This window comes from Dromaius novaehollandiae, chromosome 2 (assembly GCF_036370855.1).
Source record: "Dromaius novaehollandiae isolate bDroNov1 chromosome 2, bDroNov1.hap1, whole genome shotgun sequence".
Classification (NCBI taxonomy): domain Eukaryota; kingdom Metazoa; phylum Chordata; class Aves; order Casuariiformes; family Dromaiidae; genus Dromaius; species Dromaius novaehollandiae.
In genome coordinates this window covers 96,562,654-96,585,237 of record NC_088099.1, presented here as the reverse complement: position 1 = coordinate 96,585,237, position 22,584 = coordinate 96,562,654, and the positions used below count along the sequence as shown (strand labels likewise).

At 36.4% G+C, this 22,584-nt stretch overlaps 1 protein-coding gene across 5 annotated transcripts in view; it reads left to right on the top strand.

The window, feature by feature from the left end:
• CDKAL1 (CDK5 regulatory subunit associated protein 1 like 1) overlaps nucleotides 1-22,584 on the top strand; it is a 450,247-nt gene that overhangs the window by 395,904 nt on the left and 31,759 nt on the right. For 2 of the 5 annotated variants that reach the window (XM_026112679.2, XM_064506971.1), the window contains one exon: nucleotides 21,311-22,007. The exons of 1 other annotated variant lie outside the window; for it this stretch is intronic. In XM_026112679.2, the coding sequence (XP_025968464.1) occupies nucleotides 21,311-21,499 (189 nt within the window). In that variant the 3' untranslated portion in view covers nucleotides 21,500-22,007. 2 more of the 5 variants (XM_026112689.2, XM_064506974.1) reach the window with 2 other exon arrangements.

Sequence of the window (22,584 nt, the reverse complement as noted above, 5' to 3'; positions counted from 1 at the left end):
AGGAATACCTCAGAAGGATCAGAGATTATCTGACTTTCTGAAATTGTGTATTCTTCTTCCCACCTGCTACATGTCCCTTGATAATTTTTTCTGACTAGTTCATTGAAAGCACCAAAGTCATATGGTGTGTCTGAAGGGAAAATTGTAGTTTTTCCTATCCTTTTTTGACACTGTGACTGGGGTAGCAAATTGGCCCCATGAAATAGGCTAAATAGGTTACCAACTGGAATTAACACATTGGATTGGACAAAAAAAGAATGCAGAATGTCACACCAAGAATCGTTAAAGATCTTACAAATTCCATACATAAAGCATTCATGCATTGTATATCTGTGCCAAAGCAGAAGCAGACCAATACTGATGAAGTTATTTCAAGAATTTTTCTGCCTTGTCTTTTTATCATACTTTTTCAATATATGAAAAACACACCTAATATACATCCATTAAGCATATTCATTTCCTTGTAGTTACTATATTGTCCAAGAAAAAGAGCATAAGCAAGCAAACAGGCTTAGAAAAAGGTGCTGGCATTCTATAAAATCAGGCTCTGTGGCAGAACACAAAAACTGGAACAGAAAGGGAGGAGGAATGTTTGAGTCAGAGGCTCATCTTAAAAAGCAGGCAAAATGATCAGGTTTACTGATTGCAGTGGACATAGTATGTATTAAAAAGTTAAGCACAGCTGTTTACCAGGATTAACTTTTCACTTAAACATGTGTTTTTGATAGAGGTCACTCCAAAGTGAACCATGTCTTACGTTGCACAATTTTCCAAGGGGATTAGCTTTTTGGGCAAATACATTTAGAAATTTCAGTCTACTCAGAAATTTAAAACTGCTATATTTGGATTTCTTTGAGTTTAAAATGTGCAGTTGCTGATTCAGCAATAGAACAATGTTTAGAGGGTGTATAGCAAGAATGGACATTTACACTTTGTCGTGTCATGTTTAGGTGAAAGTTGAAATCAATAAAACGAGCCCATGCGTAAGGGTGTTTCTGGATTCGGTTCTAGTGAATCTAACAGATTTTGAGCTGGGCATTATTGACAGTGTTAACAGACATTAAGTATTGGCAGACATTAAAAATGGTCATTCCAACAAAACAAATGTATCATCAGTTAGTACCTGCAATTAAAAATAACAGTAAATAAATATCTCAAACCTTTGATTAAGAGTTAGTTCTACTAAGATTCTCAGAAAACAAAAAGATACAGTGTAAATGCTGCAGATGTGATACCCTTTCATGAAGATAGGCTAGGATTTGCCAGCGCATTAAGGAGGTATTTAAGTATTTTACCATTCAGTGAAGCATTTTAGCATGTCTGCTATGTCCTGAAACGCTTAAGTAAACTAGTCCTTGAAATATTGGAGGTGGGTGTGCAATGCGCAGAGTACTGAGTTCATTATCACTGCATAATAAATATTTTTGAATATATCAACACTATGTGTCAGTGCTTTGAATGTAATTTTATTTTAAAATAACATTTAATTTGGTTATTTTTATTAATTTTATTGGCCATATGTAGGGATCTTCAGAGTTTCTCAACAGCAAAATGTAAAATACCTAATAAATATATCCTTTTCATAGAAATGTTTACCCAAACCTAATCATTCAAAGAAAGCAGCATGATTTGTTGTTAGAAACTGAAATAGAGTGTATTATGCTTTTGTACTCCAAAAATAACTCTACTTGTTTACATGGGTTTTGGGGCAAGAGGAAGAAAAGTAAAATAATTATATTGCAAGATGAGAAATATATAAAGAAGAGACCTAAAGACTGAGGGATAAAAATAAAAGGCTGGCTATCTGCCAAAATAGTAATGTATTGTCAAAATCAAAGCTCTAGAAGCCTGGGAGCCTTTGGTGGGAAATTTTCATCAGATAGAAAACTAAGGCAAGAAAAAATCATTTTAATTAGTTATTTAATTATATATTCATGCTTATTTTATGTTTATAATTACTGTATCCATGATACATCTATGATTTACTTTCTTTTGAAACAAATACAGGCACATCTTTCTCTCAGTTACCTCTTTTCAATTGTTTTATGTGACTATATACTCCATGTCTAACATTTTCTGCATGAGCTAGTACCGTTGGCAGTCCTCCTTTGCGGTAGCTCTTCTCTTGTGATTCTGGGATCTTGGTCCACCTATAGACTCCGTGGCCATAGGAATATGCGTAGTTAGCCCATTAGGCTGATTCACATTGTTGGGATCCTAAGAGGAAATGAGGAGTGAGCCACTGATTTTCAGGTAGCAAGCAATCTTGTTCCTTTTTCTCTCCCTCGTTCCTTCTTTTTTTTTCCTCCTGTAGGTTCTTGTAGCATTGTACTTCTGGATACTCCTGAAGACTCTTGATATTCCCAGTCTCCCAGTTAGCCACAAGTATTTTCTAGTTACATTAGCAAAAGATGACCTCTAACCTTTACCCAGCCTTTTTTCTGATGTTAGGAAACAGGAAAGCTACATGTATCAAACACTTCTTTATAGGCTGCCAGAAAGAAGAATCAACAAAGCATAGCTTAAAGGGAACTCTCTAATCTTAGGAAGAAAGAGTGCTTCACTTGCAGGCCAAGTAAAATGGAGAAGGGGGAAGAACGTATTTTCTGTTGGAACAGAAATGAAAGAAATCGCAGCAGAATTAAGATCTCTATATTGGAAACTTCCTTCAAGGACTTGGAAAGATATATGGAAGGTGTATGTAAAACTGGAATAGTTATTAAGAACAAATTTTAAATAAGCTGGTGTTTCAAAGTGTTTGAAGACTTCGTTCCTGAACAAGAACTAGAGAATAATGATTTAGGAAAAAAAGAGAATGAAGAAGCAAATTATGGATCAAAAACAACATAGAGGTGCAAGGAGAGGAATCTGACAATATTCTGGAAACAGGATTACAGAAAGTATGAGAAATGCTATAATGAAAGATAGGAATCTACAAAATAGAAAAATGAAATAAAGTAAAATAAAATAAAACACAGCATTTACCTCTGTTAGAATGCTACTTTGCAAAGCTTTTACATCACAATGTCCAGGAAGGGGCTGTTTGAGAAGTACATGGGGGAATTTTCTATTTAAGTTAATATGGAATAACATTTTCTATGTAAAATGGTAATTTTTGAGGTGATACCATCTTTCATGAAAGTGTGGTGCAATATTTAGTGCTTTTGCATTCTTTGATGTAGGAGCACATTTTTTGTTGGCTCAGTTGTTCTCTCTCCACCTTTCTCTAAAGCAACTGATTGTAGTACAAGACATGCAACTGGTTACTGCTTTTACATGTATTAATCAGCTTTGTTCAAGGTGTTGCTCTTCTTCCCTGCTGGTTGTAAATAGAGGTCATATAAGATGGTGTTAAATCCTTCTGAATGAATTGTTTTTCTCATGTTTTCTTTAGTTATTTCACAGAGGTCACCATAAAGTTAATGTGAGAAAAGGGGAATTTCCTTCCTAATAGTGGAGCCCAAAGCCATTTATGGTTGCTTTTAAAAAGGACCTTTAAAAGTGTTTTCGCTGGAAAAAAATGACAAAAATTTGTAATGTGCTGTTCCTTATATACTGATTTTCATATTCTACACATTATCTGTGCTTTATGTTGGCTCTGTTTATTTGGGGATCTGAGTTGATTTGAGGTTTCCTTCTGCTTGAAAGCCTGGAATTACTTAGCTTAGGATCTGAAATTCAGGCAGGATTCTTTCTTACTGGCAGAATAGATTTTTCTTACTGAGTTTAGGTAAGTGCTGGATTATATTGCCTGTGGTGGTTGTGGAATTGTTATCAATGCTTTTCTTTAAGAACATGCTTGGCAAGTATCCGTGAGAAAAGCTATAGATATAGGTTATCTACTTTGAGCCCTGGGTATGGGCTAGGTGACCTCTCAAGTTTGTTTCCAGCCCTATTTTCTGTAATTCTATGGATCTGATGATTTAGCCAGCAATTACCTGGATGACAGGCAAACTCGAGTGGAGTACAGCTCACCAATCCAGAACAATTCCCTGCAGCACATAGAGGGGTAAAATAAATACAGATGATTTAAGGCAGAAAAATAAGCTGAATGCGTCTAGTCCAAGACCCAGCACAAGATTCCTTCACCAAGTAGTTTTATTCTGAGGTCTTTGATTTAAAGGGGATATAGTCTTTCTGCCCATCTCTTTGGTAGGGCTAAATTTCAACTACAGTGATCAAATCTCAGCTGATTTTACAGGTTTTGCACAGCCATTTTTCAAACAATTATGCTCTGAAGTCCATTTCAGGTGGAAAGATATGAACTCTGCTTTGCTTACTTTCCATTTCCTCAAAGGACAATGTTATTTGTCTGAATGTCACTGTCTAATCACTTTAAATTACATAATTATGCTAATCCTGTGCAGTGTTTGCAATAAATAGAAATAATAATGACTGTAATGATTCAACTGTAAATCATTTTCTGGGAATGAGAGATTAAACAGAACAGTGTTCCACCCCTCCTGCCTCCAGAAGTAGAACTCCAAATGCTAAACAGTTTTGCCGTTTTCCTGTGTTATTTCTAATGCTTGACCTGCTCCTGCTACACTGTGACCTTACAGATGAATGCGTGGGATCTGCTCTCCCTTAATACAGAGAAAAATTAGAAGTGTGTCTCCATGGTGATTTTAACAACTACTTGACACTCCCTGTAATATTCAGGAATTCTTTTTAAAATAATTTTTTCTTTGCAATCTGAGTTTTAACCAGCTGACTGTTTGGAGAGGATCAAAAGGCATTTGTTTTTACTAACACTTTACTTTTTAATATGCCATTTTATAAATTCACTAAGTGTCATTTGGTCTTCAGAAAGAAAAAAATGTAACAGCCACTGATTTTCTAAATCCTAAGTCTTTTTTCTAAGTCCTTTTGGAGGTCATTTATTTCCAGCTGATCACGCCAGCAAGTCAGTACAGATTTGACTTCTGTACCTCTCCAGTGGAGATTAATGCCAGGGTGAGACAAAGATAGATAGCTTGTATTGTTTAGTGATCCCTTTTCTTGTCATTACTACTCTTTAATCACCAGGGAAAGCTCATGTAGACTGTATTGCTCTCTCCTCCCCTCTCCTTTCTCTCCCCTTGCCTGCAAGCAAACACACAATCAGAAGCACAGGACATTTGTATGTCTTCATTGCCTTAAGAAGGGGAATTACAGGATGCATGATTTTTCTGCCTGGTTCTTTTCTATCAAAGCTATAACCCTAGCTGTCGTTCTATGTGAATACTTAAGTAGGGCAGCACGAAAAAAGGCACATGGAGCTGTTGAGAGGAAGCAGGTTTGGAAGGGTTATACAGCTTTCTCCATCACCAAACAAAAAATTAGTAGTAGATTCAAGTAAATTTGGTTGTCATCATACAAGTTATTGGAATGTTCAGCTTCTGCCTCTTGAAACTATATTTGTTGCCCAAACCATTAACTGAGAGCATTTATTAACTTTGAGATTGTTTTGAAAGCAAATGAAATTATGGTCATGAGATTAAGCTACTTTTTAATTTAAAGCTTTTGGAGAAAGTGTATCTAACTTCAAAGAAGTCAGCAAACCATGTTAAAAAGCAAATTAGGATGTTCTTTCCTTTAATACTGTTATGCCTTCAAAAAGTTTTATTAGATTCTCAGTAGATTACTGATTTCATAATAGTCTTTAAAATACATCCTTTATGTTCTTGTTGATTCCTTTTATGATAACCAGCGTTTACTATGATATATATAAATATATTTTGCCACTGATATTTTTCACTCTCACAAAGCTATTAAAATACTGTTGATGTGATTCTGTAGTATTGGGATTAATTGTGAGTTCTACTAGAATACTGAGATCCATTCATAATCATAGGTTTTCCCACTCAGACTTTGATAGTATTTGTATATAGTGATTTATGTTTATATTTTGAATATTGTTGCCTGCAACATCAGAGTTGAGATTTTTTGTGGTGTCTATGGTAATAAGATAAAGAAAAAGGAAAAACAGCCTTTTCAGTAGAAAAAGAGCAGAGATTTTTAAGCTGTAGCATTTTAGATTAAATTATTTTTAAATATGAATACTGTAATCCTCAGCATTTTGTTTACATTTATGTCTGCATATAAAAATGCAAAGGCAAATTTACAATGGCTGTATCTTTGATAAGTAAAATCAAATTACAGTCGAATAATAAAGCTGAGTTGTTGTTTCATGGTTACACCGGAGGAAGTGAATCTTAAAATATCAGGGTCATCAAAATGCCATACTTCAGTGCAGCAATGAAATTTAGATCCTTAAATCTAGTCCAGCAAAAATATACTGCTATTTGTGCTGGAATATCCAAAGAGCTTAATGTGACCCTGTTGAATATATTAGAATAACTGTATGCTTCAAGACAGTCCACAGGAAGATGCCATATCTAAGCAAACTTAGTAAACCAGTGCTTCATGAAAGGTTACACACAGTAACTTTGTATTTATACATGCTGCACACCCTATAAAGTTTAACATTCACTCTTGATACTTTGTCATGTAATCAGATCAGTTTTGATCATGCCATCAGGCATGAAAACATGTTGTTGCAGATTTACTGGACAGCAGAAATAAATCCTTGCCCTTTTAGTACAATCTTTCACTGAATCAAAGATTTTTTCAAAGAATCCCTCTCAAACTTCAAGTGCGGATAATTGCTTTAAAAGTTTGTGTTCTATCTCATTGCCTGTTGTATTGGAGGTTTTCATGAGACCTGACGCTTAGATTTATTTAACTTCAGGTTCAGTTCTTGTTCCTAACAAGTTCCAAAGTAAGCTGCTCTGTGGATTTTATCAAAGATTGTTAGATAAAAGAAACATTTAGAAAAGTAACTAATTATTTAAGCACTTCATTAGAGGGAACAGCTTTTCTTGTGGTTAGTGTACAGTACACCAATCTTGATAACCTTCCTCTGACTACCTCTCATTATCTATTTAAATGACTTGAAAGATTCCCTCCATGTCTAATTTATTCTCTCAGATGTTAGAACCCTGCTTAATGATGCAGAAAGATTTTTCCTGACTTATTCTGATGACAGGCTAAGTAACTCCTATTAGTTAAAATCCAGAAAGTATAATTGGATTTGATGTAATTATCTGATGAGGGATTGAGAGGAAAGAATCTTGAACTGAAAGTTCTAGTCAGTCTAGTATGAAAGGCTATGATGGTGGTGTGACATGATGATTAGTATGTATGGCCAACTCATTCATACGTTCCCACTAAAGTAAAATTAGCATTCTGTCTGTTTGCGTGGTCCTTTAGATATTATGCCTTTCTTTTTCACCAAAAAGGATTCTAAAGCTTTTCCATAGTTATTGTACATTTTAATAGGGAGTCTGTTCTAAGCAGATTCTCAGAGGTATAGCAGAAACAGTGCATCTTTTCAGGTTCCAGAAGAGTCAGAGGGCATCAAACATAGTTTTCCTGTGTTTGAAGCTTAAGCCCACAGCATGTTAAGACTTCAGCCTGTTTACTTCTCTTTCATTTCTTTTACTGGAGAGAGGAAATACAGCTCAGGTTTAATGTAACAATCAAATTATGATCTTGAGAAAACTATGACTTTTTTTCTTTCTTCACAGGTTCAGTCAAAAACCTGAGACTCTGGAATTGCAGGAAGTGACATTTATGTACCTCAGTGGTGCTTCAGCTTTTTATTGTTGAGGTTGCAAGCACTGGAATGAAATACTTTTTAATTAAAATACACTAGCGTGAAGTCAAAATCAAAGTTCAACTACATGGCCGTCTGAGCCATGAAGATAAGCAAGAGATGACATGGGTTTTCCTCATGTAACCTTTATTGTGGAGAAGGGCTGACAAGTCATTTGTAAAATAAAAACATGAAGTTGAGAAAATTTCAATGATAAACATTTCTTGAAAAGGAGTGCACACTTATAGTTGTTTTGAATGATGATAATCACACGGAACAATTAGGGGCCTGTAGGGTGTACCTGACCTCCCTAGCTCATCATTCCATAAGCAAATAGTTATTTCCCAGCTTCCTGCTCTACTTACATAAGCCTCCAAGTCCATAATGAATGTTGATATTACTGTGTCATCAACTTCTTCCCATGTTCAACACACTTCTTTTTGCCTTTTTACCTGGCCTTACCAGTAGAAACACTGTTTTTTGGAACTCAGCTTGTAAAGAAGTCCTCTCCGTAGATGCGTGAGCACATTGTCATTACATTAGGTGAACCAGAACAGTTCACTGGCCTCACTAGATACTGTCCAATGCCTTCTTTTCCAAAGGCTACCTGGAGAGGGTCATACATGTGAGAGCATATGTGATGTGCAGAGAAGGAGAGCTTTTAACTATTGATCACATGATGAATTTATGTCTGGTTATGCGATTGACAAGGCACAGAAGTATAAGGCCTACAGTAGACTAATGTGATCTGTCAGAAAGGGTTGTCCGCCAGTGTACTACAACATGAGGTGGATGTGTGATTGATAAATAGTGAAACGAATGGAAAATGACTGGCCCCATGGAAATTAATATTCTTTTCCTTTAGTCTTGGGTTCCTTGAAAAAGTATTATATATGACAATTATTAATGAAATGACTTAGTTTTCAAACTGATGGAGTCCTCTTAATAGCTTCATGTATGCTGTGGTAGAACTTGAACAATATTCCATTTTGAATAGGATTGCTTGCAGATTTGTGTGAAAATATTTTTGATGGAACAAAGATATGTAGGCAGTACCTTTCATCTCTTCCTTTTGTCAAAAGATTATAGAGACATAACTAGGAAAAATACCTGAGTTCAGTATTGATCAGATGGATTTCTGGTCCTGAAGAAAGGGGCTTATCAAGACTAGAGAGGTTTTTTTAGTCTCATCCTTGTTTTGACGTGACTTCATATGTGATTGTAAGTCATTTTAGTCACTGTCTCTGTATGGAAACTATTTTGCAATCCTTGCGTACAAAATCTTTAATAAATGCAGATAGTATAATTATCCTACAGAAGGGATGTCTGTGAAAGTCTATCCCTGAGACCGATAGTTTTTTTTAAATATACTAACTTTAATTTGGTAAAGGAATGGAAGTAGTGTTTAGAATGACAGGAATTCTATTCCTCTTTGAACTATTCAACATGTATCTTTGTTCAAAGAAACATCAGTTCATTATTTTTTTTTCAGTGAAGAGTGCTTAAGATTCCATAGCATAATCCGTCTTTGTCATAGGACCACAGGGGAAAGCCAGGTGTGTAGCTCTTAATCACTGGAAAGGAATGAATTATACAGTTATGCTTGGGAGAGTACCTTGTGTGATAAAAAGAAGCTGTTCTAGTGCTGCTAAGCTTTAGTACGGAGACATCAAGCATTCTAAAATCCGAACCCATCAATATCTTAAATATTAAATCAAGCCTCGCAGTTATCATTCCATGGGCTTGTGTTTCCCCCTCGTAGGCACCTTTTGTATGTTTGCCATTTTCAGGTTGTCTTCTGTTTTATTTGTGTTTATCTCAAACACTCTTTGTTTCTTTTCCTGAAAGCAATGTGTTTCAGTGTTACCTAATCTTAGGAAAGATCTTGTGGGTTTCAGAAAAGTAGATGAAATTATTTAGAGGTGAATGAAGTTCTTTTCAAAGGCTGTGAATCTGTCAGAAGAACCTCACCTTCTTCTCATTTATAAAGAAGTGGCCGAGGACTACTGACATTGGGATCTGTAGAAACTCATACCATTTTAACTTAGGCCTGACATGGCAAATCTGAAAAGTAGAAGAAATAACTCTGCAACAGTTTCATATATGTAAAATCACTCTCATATCCTACATTGTTATAAAATGGTAGACTGCAATCAGATCCCTCTGCACTGGAATAACTGGGGGAAAAAAAGGTTAAGATGTCTCTTCATATTTTGCATTTTCCCTCAGTGGGATCACTGATTTATGTCTCTTTCTTCTACCAGCCTTTGACATTTATGAAACTCATCAGATTGCTCTTCCCGTTGTTGAAATGGGTGAACAGGCTCAAAAACTATTAGAAGGGCAGAGATAAACAAATGGAATCCAGGACACCAGTAGTTTTGGAGTCAGTTCTAGTTAGTATTTGTATTTACCTAGAGCTTAAAGTGACAACCAAACACCAAAATGGGAAAGAAAGCTGTATTAAAATATTATGGGTTGTGTTCTACAGACAAGAATTCTTTTCTTTATGGAGAAAAGTGTGACACCGTGCTGACGCTGAAGACCTATTATGTGTGGTAACAAGGAGAAACTAAGAATTGTATTTCTCACATACATAGGTGTACAAATTATTTGAAATGTAAAGTGGAGTACTCTGAAGTAAGGAAATTCAAGAATTTCAGTTCTTTGTTTCTACGTAGATGCCAATCATATTATGTTTCACCCTTTATGTGCTTATGCACTATTTTCACACACATGGTTGTACAAACACACACACAGGCACATGCACACGCATGGAGAAAAATTTGTTTCCTTCTATGCACAGAACTGGCACTATTCATTTAATGAGAAACTGTAATAGCAGGCTTTATTTGCTACTCACTGTTCAAAGCTCACTTTCAAGGAGTTACTCATTTCTTTCTAACCTTTCCTGTGACTCCCACTACTGGACTTTTGAGTGCTTCAGCAATGGTAACAACTTTATTTTTACAATATCCTTCTGAAATGCAGCTCTGTCTTCCCATTTCACAGATGCAGGTGAGACAGAGAGAGATGATAGTCCACAGTGTCCCCTAGAAGGTCAATATAGCGGACTAATGTGATACTGGTCTGTTTAAAATGCTTGGGACTAGATATTTATAAATTACTAAGTATTTTGTAGCATGTGTTCAAGCAAACTGTGACTGTTCATCACTGAAGAGAAACTAACTGCAGAGAGTCAGGTCTAGAAGAAAAAAATGGAATTAATGTTTGTTACTTCGTGGTTAAATCTAGAGGAACTGTTTTGCTCATGAATTAATAATACTAGGGGCCATCAGTTATAAGCAGCCCATATAAAACCTGTGTTAGAGAAGACAGATCTGGTGCATCCACTGGAGGCTCTCAGCTGAGATACATATTGCCAGTATTTGAGCACGATAGGGTGCAAGTTCATGCTTATGCATTTCAATTCCTTTACAGATACAGAAGTTCATTGTCTGGTCATACCACCCTCTGAAAGACAGAAATACTCTCCTGAGGGTAGATATTCGTTACAGCCTGTAGATTGGATACTTATGTTCTTTGATGTCTTAGACAGAGCGCCAAGGTGCTATCATGATTATCTAGCATAAAATACAGAGCAAGCCATGCAATCTTTCTCATGCAATCATGCAGTTGCATTTCTTGTACAATCTTCATTTTGGACAAGGTCTGATGAATTGTTTGTAGAAACTCGGGATACAGAGTAGTTAGGCTTGCTAAGCACAGGAAGTAACCATTGTTTGATGTTTCCATGAGAGAGCCTCCATTAACTGCAGTCAAACTTAGCTGAGTGTGAAATTAAAAAAGGAGACTCAGATTTCAAGACACTCCCTCAGGTGCTCCAAAGTGTGCTAACTGGCACTGTGGGAGACCTCCTAAAACGAGTAACTATACTTAAAGGAAAGAGGCCATGATAATATGAAAAGAAAACCTTTGTACTATCACTGAACTCACAAAGTTGGTCGAGATCAGTCACGTTTTGTTCACTGTTAAATGTCAGACTTTCATGAAATACTCCTTTTCACTGAAGACTGATTCCAGCTGCACTTGGTGAGCACCTACAGTGCCAGGACCTGGAAGTGTTTATACATGGGCAGAAGTCTGTGGAAATCAATGTAAGAGGAATTGTCAGGATACTAAATATTAGGGCATTGCTTAGCTTTAAGAAAATAGATTTAAAACTTAAACTGGGCAGAGGTGCAAAGGTTTAGGGGCTTTTTTGGCTTCTGGTGACAAATGGAATCCAAGACATGAATTGTAGAAACTTAAATTGCTGACTTGCTTTATGGCACTGCAGACATTTTAATCTTCTGTGTTTGTTTCTCTACCTGTAAAATGAGGAAGGCACATAGATTCCCACACTACATATTTGTACAGAATTTAAAACTTTAGAACCTAATATGATTTGTAGTTATTAATAATGCTCATTTTATACCATGTTTATTATCCATGAGATTGGAGTGTGAGAGGGGCTGCGTCCTTTGTCTCCATGATTGTCTTTTAATACAATCTTGAAGTCTGCTTGGAATCTTCAGTTTGTAATGCTCGGTTCTGTAGGAATAAATGAAAAAGTCATAAATTCAGGATTATGATTCTAGGATTAAGTGGAAGGTCTTAGCCAAGAATATGTACATACATCTGCTTATTCTACTTTGCTTCATGTGAAAGATCTTAAATGCTCTTCCTGATTTTGAGAGAGAATGTCCCTTGAGATATTTCTTGAATATTTTTCACAATGTTCTTTGCAAATAACAATAGTTAGAAGGGCTTTTAGTATTTTATGTTTTCTATGGTTTGGGAGTATAAAACTATTCTAAAATTTGGTGTTTTAACTCAGAAAATTCACTTTCAAGTAAAATCAGTATTACTGATTTCATTGTTTTGATATGTGAATATCATTCAGTTATGTTTATGGTTCTTATGACAAGAATGTGTATTTTCAAATTAGAAATTCTTTTTACAGGGATATTCTTTCTAATAGAAACCTTTTGTATCTTTGCCTTGTAGCTACAGTTGACCTCCATGTAATTGTCATTGGTACCTCAAGATTTAAAAGGAAATCCTAAAGGTGATGCTGTCTCAAGGCTTGTGCTATAAAAAGAGTAGAATATTTTTCATTTCATAATCTCATCTGTAGAAGAGTCTTTGAACATTCACATGCTTCCAGTTCTTTGCCATTCACTTGTTATTTCACAAAATATACCAGCAACATTGTTATTTTGTAATATGCAGCCTTGAAATATTAAATGAACACACACAATCTGCAACGATGTAATGTGGAACTTTAAAGAAGCAGTAAGTTGGAATCATGTGGAAGGATATTTACTAAGACAGGCCGTGATACACTCACTGACACCTAAAAGGCTTCTGGAAAAATTGTATTCAGTGCTTTTACAAGTTAATATATATCTTGTAATTCACTCTAATGTATTTTCAAAGCCATGAAGCCTGTGCTGGTGATCTCTAGGAAGCAGATTTGTCTGTTAGCCAACTAATTACCAGATAAGTGCCCAGAGCAAGCACCTGCCATCTCCTTTATAAAATTGTGCTACACACAAGGAAATAAATGGTGACAGATCTCCATCCTGAATTTGTCCACATTGTGCTCCTGGGTTCATTCTTCATTTCAGGTCATTATTTGGATGACCGTGATTTTGAATCACAAACTTTGCACTTAAAAGCTCTCTTGGTTCTTTTCTGGTTGAAATTGCTAACTGCAACCCTGGCTCGCATGTCACTTGTTTCCTGTGATGCAAGGCCCTCATCATTGTGAGACTTCCACACATTCCCATTAAAAAAGCTCAGAATATAGACATCACACTGTGAATTTTTGAGAATGCAGCTTCTGATTTTGAATGCCAGGTTATTTTGAAAAGGTATTATTTGGATTGTGGGAGGATACTGAGTCACGAAGTTTAATAGTAGCATAGAATACAATTATGTAAAAGAGATTCAACTCCTGGCTGGAAGAATTTACAGTTAAATATAAGGAAACAAGCTAAAACAAGTGAGTATAATGGAAAGCAGCACAAGACTCTCTTAAATATTTTGGAGCTGTTTTTGGCTGGTCTTTTTGGTTGTTGATTGTTCTTCTTGTTTCTTTTGTTAATTCATCTATTTGGTTGTTTTCCATCTTCCTCAAAGTGTAGATCACAAAGAAAGTCATCTAATAAGCCCAGTCCTTTAGCCTTCTGTCTAGCTTTTAGTGGCATTATGAATTTTATGGGCTCATTAAGGGAATAATAATCTTTAAAGACTATTTGGGGGAGGAAAGAGAAGTAAGTATGCAAGGACTTTTTTAGGTAAGAACATCATGGAAGAGAGCAGAGGGATATCCACCAAAAAATACAAATGGAGTCTTATGGTAATAGAGAGAGGTTCAGGTGCAGCTACTTTAGAGAGAGAAAAAAAATCATTTTTTCTGTATTTTTATATAGGACTGTTAAAGTTTGAATTTAATGTTAACCTGACAGGAAAAAGAAGGTCCAGAGACAGGTCTGTGCGACACAGACAGTAAGTTATGGTATGGAATGTTATTTCACATTTCTATTCCTATTGGCATCTCTATTTTTGTTTATTAGAAGAGGTTATACGGTCAGGTGATGTTGGAGTGAAACGGGGAGAAGAAAAACAGGACAGACAGGAGGAGACTAGCAGTAGTCAAGGTGAGAGGTAGTTGACTGTTTGGAAAGGTATTTTTTGCTGTATTGACCAAAGTAATCAGACGGATCATGGAAGTATTATAGGGAAAGAAATATCAAGATTTTGTAGACTTGCTGTGTAGGTCAGGGTAGGCCATAGTTAACGATGATCTCCATAAGGGGGGATAAATCTGGAAGAAACTGTCAGATTGTGTGCAATTGAGGTTAAAGTCAATCTGCGTGGCTTCCAATTATCAAATACATTTTATGTTTGTATTTGACTGTGGTCAAGGGTATTGCTGACCTGACTTAATAGGGTCATGTGTCGTGATCTAGATGTCAGTTATGGATTGATAAACTGGAGTGAGTTCAGCAGAAGGCCACAAGGAAGGTCAGGGCACAGGAGCACTTGCGCTGTGAGGAGAGACTAAGGGACTAGGGCTTGTTCAGCCTGCAGAAGAAATGGCCTTGGGGGACCTAATAGCAGCCCCAGACCCTACGAGGAGGCTATCAAGAAGATGGAGCTAGGCTTTTCACAGAGGTATGTGTTAGGAGGACAAGAGACAATGGGCATTATTTGGAGCAAGAGAAGTTCAGGCTGAATATAAGAAGAAATTGTTTCCCCATGAGGAGAGCCAAGCAGTGGAGCAGGGGCCCAAGAGAGGCTGTGCAATCTCCATTCTTAGAGGTTTTCAAGACCCAGTTGGTTAAAGCCCTGGGCAACCTGGTCTGATCTCATAGCTGGCCTTGCTTTGAGCAGGAGGTTGGACTGGAGATCTCTAGCCTGAATTATCCTGTGATCCTATGACAGACAGTAAGACAGTTTTAACGATTGCACTGTTTGCAAAATGCTTTGGTTTATTTAGTTCCTTTCTATAACTTCAGTGATAATGATTCAGGGATAATAGATTAAAAACCCTAATTATTACTAAGATTCCTGATTGACTTTTTACTGAGAAATTAATAGTAAATGTTCATTTATCCTTAGTTCAGTTCTGTTTCCTCACCTCCCTTATATATGAAAGCAGAAACACATACATGTCCTATATGCACACACAAAAAGAAGAAACAATGTGAAATTCCCTTTGCAAAAGTGCCTGGCTGTTTTGATTATTTTTTCAGGGTTTCCCATTTCTTTAAATGAATGAGTAAACACCATGTGTATTCAGAATTCAGTGAGTTCCTAGGAATGGCATACAGTTGGTAATATCTGATACAAGCATGCTTGTAGACAGCATTTTTATCTTAACAACATAGCACTGTGCATTCACTGGGATGTATGATGGCAAGGATGCTTCTTATGGGAATTATTGTTTAATTTTATTAGAAAAAAATATTTTATATGATGTTTATTTTCTACTTTAAGATCAGCATTCCAAATTTGCAGAAGGCAGCTGATAGAATTTAGTAAGTAATAAACCAAAGGAGCTCTCTTAATACCTATAGAACTTAATATGCCTTCTGGAACTATTCAATAAAATTTCATTTACATATTTTTCTGATGTGTAATCTATGTGACCTTCAGTTACTGTTTGTTTTTTAAATCTGAAAAATGCCTCCAAAGTGTAACTGCCTAGAGTTTCAAATAGCACAGTAGGATATGTAATGCATATTTTAACATGTTTAATTTGTCACACACACTTGTGCATGATTATGTAAAAGTCCATATTTTTAGACCCAGTAGTACAATTGTGTAAGATGTACTTTGTTGGGGTAAAAGATTCAGAAGTCTAATTTATCTTGAGATATGCTCAGTTAGGTAGTTTTTCACAGCAGTTAGCTAACACTTCAAGCTCTAACAGTGCCCCTGAGCCATAAAAGAAATTTGCATGTAAGAAATGTTTTGAACCTATTAAAACTTCAGCTCAGAGCTAAAGAGTTGCTATCATGTCTTTGTTGACTAACATGAAGTGAGATCTTACAAAAATCTAGGCTGTGATCGACAGATGCCAAAGCTTAGGTTTTGATATGATCATATGTTTCTTTCATGCACAGCAGTTTAAGTCTGGGACTGGAGCTTCAGAAAGACACCAATAAATGGGTCTCTGCAAGAGTACACAAAATATATTACTCCTGGTAGTTGTCAAGGCAGAATTATTCAAAAAATTATCTGAAATGCATTTGATCATACAGTGGATGGTTTAATAATTTATCTTATACCTTATTAGCCAAGTCTTGTGTTTACTTTGCAACTGCCAGAACAAGATGAAAAGCTGCCTCCATGGAAGTACAAGATGCTTGCCTCAGAGTGGCTGTTTTTGCATTTCACTTTGGTAATTTCCCTCCCCCCTTCATTTTTATTAATAGTATATGTTTAAATCTTAGAGTACCTTTTCCTTCATCACAGTCCTTTTTAATGAGAGCAATGCACTTTATTAATAACAAGTTTACCAAGCGTTTCTGAAATATCATGGCTCAGATTAGTATAAATACGTATTTCTGGAAACTTCTGTAGAAAAATATTTGGAGCAAATATTTTTCATATAAAAAAGAGATTTTGGATTTAGTTTTAAATTCCACTGAACTGAAACGTTACGCTAATCTTCCCAGGTCTTGTAGCTACAAAAGTGTAATTTTTGAGCTCAGCTTAAGAAACTGTTGAATTCTGACTAGTGAATAAGTATGGTAAATATCACCAGCTAAGAAAATTTCATCTCAGAATATTACAGAAATGCTTGAGGATTTTCTTGAAGAGTAAATATAATACAAATATTTTATCTATAGATACAAATAAGGGCCTTTTCAGAATTAATACTTCCAAAAAGTGAGAGCACAGGGAATGGATCGGTCTAATTGACTCAGCAAATGAGATATTTGCCTCCATCCAGCTTTTTTATGCCAGAGTTGCATAAAAAAACCTAATAAACTTGCTTTTCTATGGAGAGCTTCCCTCAAAGCAGGAAATGTAAAAGATGTTCTTCAGTGGTCTGGGGTAGTTGTTCAAGGTGCAGTGTATGGAGGGCTTTAGGGAAGAGAGTGACAGCGACTCAGAATGCAGCAGTGCAATATTGCAAACTCTGAAGCTCATATGACAGCCCATAGAAGCAGCTGTAATCTAGATCTTGGCCACTCTGCAATGCAGAATTTTAGTTCTAGCTGCTATAACTTTTTCCTCTCCCTGACTTGTGTGCATGCAATATATACTACAGTATTTACTATATACTTTGCTAATACAGCTTAAAACTACTTTCTCAAACAGAACAGCCTACAACAGGGCTTTTTGCATATTTGCAAACCTTTGTATTATATTTTTCACTAGCACAGCTGGTACTGTGGTAGTTACATGATGTAAGAACTGATTATATTCTAGATAGGCCATTAACTTTTTTCCAGGCTGCACTGAGGGCCATGCCAGGCCTTAGCTCAGGCTTAAGAGAGCACAAAGATGTGTTCAGTTAAATGTTACTCTTCCTCTTTCCATTGGGAGTTTCATCCTGTGTCTTACAGAGCTGCAGAACAGACTCTAAGGAAGAAGCATCTACCTGCAGGTGTCTCTGACAGATTATAATCTTTTTAAAAGCTATTGTACAGATTGCAGGGTGGACAAATGATTGGCATTTTCTAAAGAACATCTCAGATGTACTGTTTTTAGGAGTGCATGTTCTGTGGCAATAGCGACTAAAATTTTCAAGGAGGTCTGTGATACTGCCCATGCAATACCACACACCAGTGCCCATGCCCATGTGTTACAAGACAATATGGCAGCAAACTAGAGAGTGGTTCCTAGAAAACTTTATGGATCAGATGAAAATATTCATTGGTGACTTTTCTTGGAACAAACTATACAGCAGGCTTGTTTGAAGAGATTTAGATCATCAAACAGAAATGCAGCATTGTTTTAAGTGATAAACTGTGAAATACATCTTGAAAGAATCATTCTAGTCTGAAAATAGTGAAATTTTTGTCTATGTAAGAATATTTTAATCTGGTATGCATTCATAAAGAATTCACATTTGCAAGGTAATAGGAGTAGTGTTTCATATCAAAAGCATAGTATGCATCTATTGGAATAATAAATTCTGGTTTAAAGGGTTTTACAATTTCTTATAGGATCTGAGAGCTTTGTGCAAACATTTCAGAAAGTGTGACTGTCGGTATAAACAAATGTGTCAGAGTTCAAAATATAACATGGAAGGAAAACAAAAACATAGTGCAGTTGTCAGAACTGTATCTCCAACTCAGTTAAGTTTCCACATTAGAAAATATTGTAAGAGAAAATCTCATCTACAGAAAGAAATAAAAAATGGGTTTACTGTTTCAGTATGATCATCCAATTTATGGAAAATACCATGATAAAATAAAGAAGAAAATGATGTTCACGACTTTACAGAGAATGCAGTAAGCCATATGAACATGCAACATCATGAAGGCTGGCTGACTTAACTCAGATGCAATGCCACCGGGGGCAGCTCTGACCATGGGGATAGTGAAGTCCAATCACCACCAGAACTTTACAAGCCATGCTAAAATTTCTTTTGTCATTCCATCTTATTGGAAGTATGCAGTGCTGCATAATGCAGTGCATAATGCAACGGCGGTTTAAGAAAACAATATCATACAAAATGAGAACTGTATAGGCTATTCATGATCAAGATAATACTAACAAGATAATGTCGTTATATGTTGGAAAAATGAAAAAACGGAAAATGGAAATGAAGGGCCAGTGAAAATACTGCTGAGGACTACTGGACGTGAATGAATGCGTGAGAACACTAATGTGTTTAACTGTTTGTGTAGAAAATAATTCTCTCTCAGAACTTCTCACAAGTTGTGACTTGTGTTTGTGAGATTTTGCTGGTTATCCATGGTTTTGCAGGGACAGACACGTAGGAACTCAGGCCAAGAAGAGGACCATGTAGGAGAAAGTGACAAGGCCCTTTATAAGGTGCTGGCCTTTTTTCTCTGTTTTCTAATGAATAACATCTAATCTTGTACAACTAAATATTCAGGACTTCCCAGTTTTGCTGATTATTGAACTGTGTAGAAACATTTAATAAGCGGTGTAATTAGCCAAATTTGAAGAGTCATGAATCAGTGAAAATTAAATATCAGAGTAAGTCAATCTTAGATGGTATTGATATCTTTACAGCCTTACCCATTCCTTTAAATCATCTTAGCCTTTAGTGTTAACATACAAAAAAGCATGTAGAAATTGCTTGTGGCCATAAATTAGGTGCCTTAGATTGGTGGAGTTTTGTGAGACCTGCAAACGAAAGACCGGCTTTATAAATTTCAAAAAATAGTATATTGCAGATGAGTTTTGGTTCACGTATATAAAATCCTTAATAGTTGATACTCTGTGTTTTCAGTTTATTCTTCACTTAAAGGGTAATCAGCTTTGATATTTTTGGAATAAAATAGCTGTGGCCAGTTATTAATATTTCAGATGCCTTAGGAATTGATTGTAATTAATTACTTAACGCAAACCAGTTTGCCTGTATCTTTGGTGAAGCTAAAATACTCTGCGTGATGTAGGCTGTAGTCCTGAAATCCTTTCATTGTTGTGCCTTTCACTGCAGAGAACTACGCCCCGATTTGCTTACCTGTTTATTTTTCATCTCTTTACCCAGTTGATATCTTTTAGATGCTGTACTTATAAGAAGTCATCCTCCTTTCATACGTCATAATCCTCTCCGCCTGTATAATTTGTAATCTAAATCAACAATACCTCAGATGTTAGAGCAGCACTTATGTCAGGCTGTCATTTGCCCCTTTGATGCTTACTTACCTAATCAGTAGTAATCATTATTTTCCTTCTGCAATTACTATAATGGAACTGATTCCTGAAATGGAAAACGGAAGACAGCTATAGACAGTTTGGAGTGCGCTGTCACACTTTCACAGGGGCAGACACATTTCATGGAGCATTTATGTTTCTCAGAATTTGCCCAGAAATGCGTTTGGTGAAGAAGTAAAGCAGGCATCTGGTCTATATTTTCACATGACTCTTTTTCAGCAGCATGGAAATACAAGATTTTCCAAACAGGTACTTCTTGGGTGGCCTGCTTTGCCCTGCATGTTTTCTACAAAGTGTGAAAGGAGAAAAAAAGAATGGATTCATCAAAATCCTTTTTTACGTGGAAGATTTCAAACCAATTAAAAACTCAGTTGTGTTCATTTGAATTCCTAAGGGAGTATTGAAATAGAAGGAAGAAAAAGATAAAGAATTGAAATATTGAATCTTATGATGCAAGATCATTAAATCATTGTTTATACTTCCTTTACCGCTTAGGCCTCTTGCAAATGTCATCAGATTATAGTTTAACTAGATATTCTTAAATATCTACAATGCTAGTGTGCGAACAACGTTGCAAGACAAAACTGTTTCTTATTCTTTCCACTTGGATTTTAAGCTGAAATAGTGACTCAACATCTGTAACTGTGCTGCAGTTAAAAGTCCTCATGTTCTGGGGGATCTTGGTGCTCACAGTCAGGTTGAGCATGATAACAGCAGGCACAGCAGGCGACTCGGATTCAATATGCTGAATGAGAAGGTGAGTGTTTTAGCACAGCTGCCTCCCAAGGGTCAGGGGAAAAGCCCAGTGGGAGGATTTTCAAGCACCACTGAGCTGGCACATCCGGAGACGATGACTTGACTGTGGGAGAACCCTGCTGTGCAAAGGATGGTTGTGTTGTGTTCCCCTTTATCACTAGCTAGACGTTTCTTTTGAAGAAAAAAAAAGTGAGAGAGTAGTGAGATAGCAGCAAAACAAACAAATAAATAAATAATCCTGAAACAGCTCTTTCTGATGGCATTGAGGTCTGGGGATTTGTTTCTGTTCTGAACAGCTTCATTGATTTGGCAGTTAATTTCATTAGAAAGATTGACTCTGTTTGGCATCAGTAGGAATTCTGTATGAAAATCAGATGACCTGATGATGATGCAGTGTAGGCTGAATTGTTGTTTGTCTTAAAAAGGGATATTATTTTGAACTACAATACTAAGGGGAGATTTCATTTATATTTGGTAGGTGCAATCAGAAATACACAGCACAGTTTCAGTCTTAACGTCTGCATTTCTTCACAGGAGTTCAGACATGCACCACAGAACAGCTCAATCTGGAAAGCACACTCCTCTGCTGAGATTCCAGTGAAAACGCCGTTCAGCTCCAGGATGGCTTTGCAACTCCTGTGGCCACAAGAAGGGCTGAAGATATTGTCTATCAGCCTGGCTTTACTGGCAGTTCTTGTTACGTTTTACTATGGAGGGATGTAAACAGAACCATGAACAGAAAGAAGCTTTTATGAAAACAATAAAATTGCTGTTTGAAGTCTTCAAAGAAAATGCTTTTACCAACAACTCTCTTTTTTAAAAAAAGCTGATATAAATTGGGCAATAATATGTACTCATCCCCTGCCTTTCCTGTCATTCACAGCTCTAGGGATACCTCTCTGCCAGTATTTGAAAACTTTGGTTCGTCTATCAAAAAAAAAGTTATTTGCATCTTTCCTCTTCCTTCTTTTTCTGAAATGATGCAATGTTTGCATTATTTATTCTTTTCGTATCCGCTGTTGCAGGTAAATTGCATGCAAGAAACTCATGAATTTATTAAGGAATCTTTCCACTGAGCACTGCCAGTAAATTTTTATGGGCAGAATATTTAAAGCTTCCTTACAGATTTTGCTTAATACAGTGTGACGGTTTCATATGTGTCTTTTTACATTAGAATCAAATATTAAATACAAGGAGTGGGCCATTAAAGTCTGTCATTTGTTGCTACTGATTTTGCTGTCATGTCTGAAAGAAGTTTTGGCCTGCCTTCTTGCCTCTGTCAACTTCAGAATGAGTTATTAGGCTTTATTAATGCAACAAAAATAATTTTTACATAAAAATAGTTTGAAAGGTATTGTTTTTTATCACTGTATGGGAAGATGGACGTCTGGTGGTGAAATTCTGCTGAAAGGTGAAGTTAATACCTTCTCTTTGGACCTGATATAATGCCCCGAGAGCCAAATATGAATCTTTTATTAGCTGCACGTTGGATCAGACTGTGTATGAGAAAATACTGCTCTATTAGTGGGAAGGTTACATTTTACACACTGCATATTTCAACTTACCTTCTGCAGCCATTTATGTTGTGGCAGGATCTCCACGCATCTCGAGATTGTGTTGGTCAATCAGGGACTGGAGTCCGTGCCCAGTTGTGCTGCAGCTAGCCCCATGACACTGTTCACCTGCTCATTCCCTGTCACCTTTCTGGATCCTTATCCAAACTTCCACTCAAGAAGTCAGTTCAAAATCTTACGGGCAAGGACTGTCTTTTTTAGTACAGCATTTGTGTAGTACCCAACACAGACTCT